This window comes from Amphimedon queenslandica, unplaced genomic scaffold, assembly GCF_000090795.2.
Source record: "Amphimedon queenslandica unplaced genomic scaffold, v1.1 AMPQUscaffold_12915, whole genome shotgun sequence".
Classification (NCBI taxonomy): domain Eukaryota; kingdom Metazoa; phylum Porifera; class Demospongiae; order Haplosclerida; family Niphatidae; genus Amphimedon; species Amphimedon queenslandica.
In genome coordinates, this window is record NW_003546849.1 from 50,992 (window position 1) to 52,651 (window position 1,660).

Consider the following 1,660-nt stretch of genomic DNA (forward strand, 5'->3'; position numbering starts at 1 on the left):
GTACATGAACATTAGAGGTAGAGAATTTGGGAGATTTGGCATTTGTTATACAGCTACTTGCTAAAATCACTTCGAACCAACCACTTCTTTCAAATCACTTTTATACAAATGCACAATGGTCACCACAAGTTCACCAAATTAAGTTCAAAAATTTAAGTAATTCACCAAAATTTTATCTCTTTAAATCACCAGCTGTACAATATCTAAGATGAGGTATAGGCAAATATTCTATAGCATGGCAGTAATTGTGTCCATCTGTGAGTTGAAGCTTTAGTAATCTCTTTTTACACAAGTCATCATGGTGCTGGTACCACTGATAAAGGAGGAGTAATGAGAGGAACTGAAAGATACACTGTGAACATATACATGAAGCCATAGTAGGACTAACCTGTTTCATAATAAAATTTGATGTTATTAGATGAACCTATTCCAACATCATTAATAGGAGAAACTGATACATTATTCAATATACAAGGATCAGGATTAGTAGTTAATAATATAATATTAGTATTATTATCAGTAGTAGTAATGTTTACTAATCCATTGACTATATCCAGTAATATAGGTACATTATCCAGTGTATAAGGAGCTGTCCATGTTAATAATACACTGGATTCATTAATATAAGTATAATTCAGATCAACAACACTATCCAATAGACCTAAAAAGTAAATATTGATGCACACGCATGCACACATACACAGACATTAACCTTGTATCATTAATATTGTTGTATTATACTGAATACTATTACAAAAGGTTCATCATTAATAGCTCTACACTTCACTTCAGTATTATTATTATAATCATAAGCCATGGCTTCCAACTCTGCTTCTCTAGTACCGCCATTATTAAATACTGTTTCACTGAATCCTTTAGCTATAACACCTATGTTAGTAGCTGGTGTATTATTAACCCTGAAGGAAAGATCATCAGCAATAGCTTCACAAGAGAAGACAACAGTAGAGTTGAGTGTTGTATTAATAGACACTGGGTGAACATTTATATCTATAATTACAATAAAAATTAAAAATGAAATAAAAGTATACTTTAACTTACCAGCACAATCAATGTACTGCAGCAAAAGTAGGAAAATTAGATTTAAAATCATTGTTGACATTCTTATTAAACAAAAGCACACATGGCTACCAGACCTTTGAGGTGATTCCAACACTACAATGAATTGCATGTTGATTCAACTTGGTAGTCATTATTAATAGCCTTTGTAAATTAATCTGACCAATCAAATGCTTGAGCTCACATGGGCACAAATTTCTATAGGCTGTATGCAATTTGCAATTTACTGTATCCTATTCCAAACAACTAGAATAGCAACAAGAGTAGTATATAACACACTTCAACAAGAGTAGTAGGTACTCTTGTTGTTGAAGAAAGTGCTGAGAATAAACACATTCATATATTATTGTTTCACTTCCTTTTGTATACAATAACTGCTATTATATGAGACTTATTATCACATTAATATCAGACTTCAGTAGTGTGCTACTGTGATAGCTATAATAACATATAATTAAATATGTCATACTAATTAGTATTAAGTGTAATGTTAATGTCCTACCTCTAAACACATAACAGTTTAATACTTACCAAAATACTTAGTTTACGGTAGTATCAGTGGGAAGGGGACAAGTGCTGACTC

The 1,660-nt window shown here is 31.6% G+C and overlaps 1 protein-coding gene across 1 annotated transcript; it reads right to left on the reverse strand.

Annotated features, from left to right (window-relative positions):
- Positions 1 to 650: 650 nt before the first annotated feature.
- LOC109586252 (uncharacterized) lies at positions 651 to 1,389 on the reverse strand. The gene is made up of 2 exons (XM_020002426.1): positions 1,060 to 1,389; positions 651 to 1,008 (listed from the first exon to the last, which is right to left on the reverse strand). The coding sequence occupies exons 1-2, from the start codon at positions 1,187 to 1,189 to the stop codon at positions 722 to 724; spliced, it is 417 nt and encodes a 138-aa protein (XP_019857985.1). The 5' UTR covers positions 1,190 to 1,389; the 3' UTR covers positions 651 to 721.
- Positions 1,390 to 1,660: the final 271 nt, after the last annotated feature.

Excerpts from the sequence above, each read along its gene's own strand:
- LOC109586252 (XM_020002426.1), bottom strand. The coding sequence starts at position 1,189 with ATGCAATTCATTGTAGTGTTGGAATCACCTCAAAGGTCTGGTAGCCAT. Across the intron at positions 1,009-1,059 it reads GCAGTACATTGATTGTGCTG|ATATAAATGTTCACCCAGTG; the intron begins GTAAGTTAAAGT and ends TTGTAATTATAG.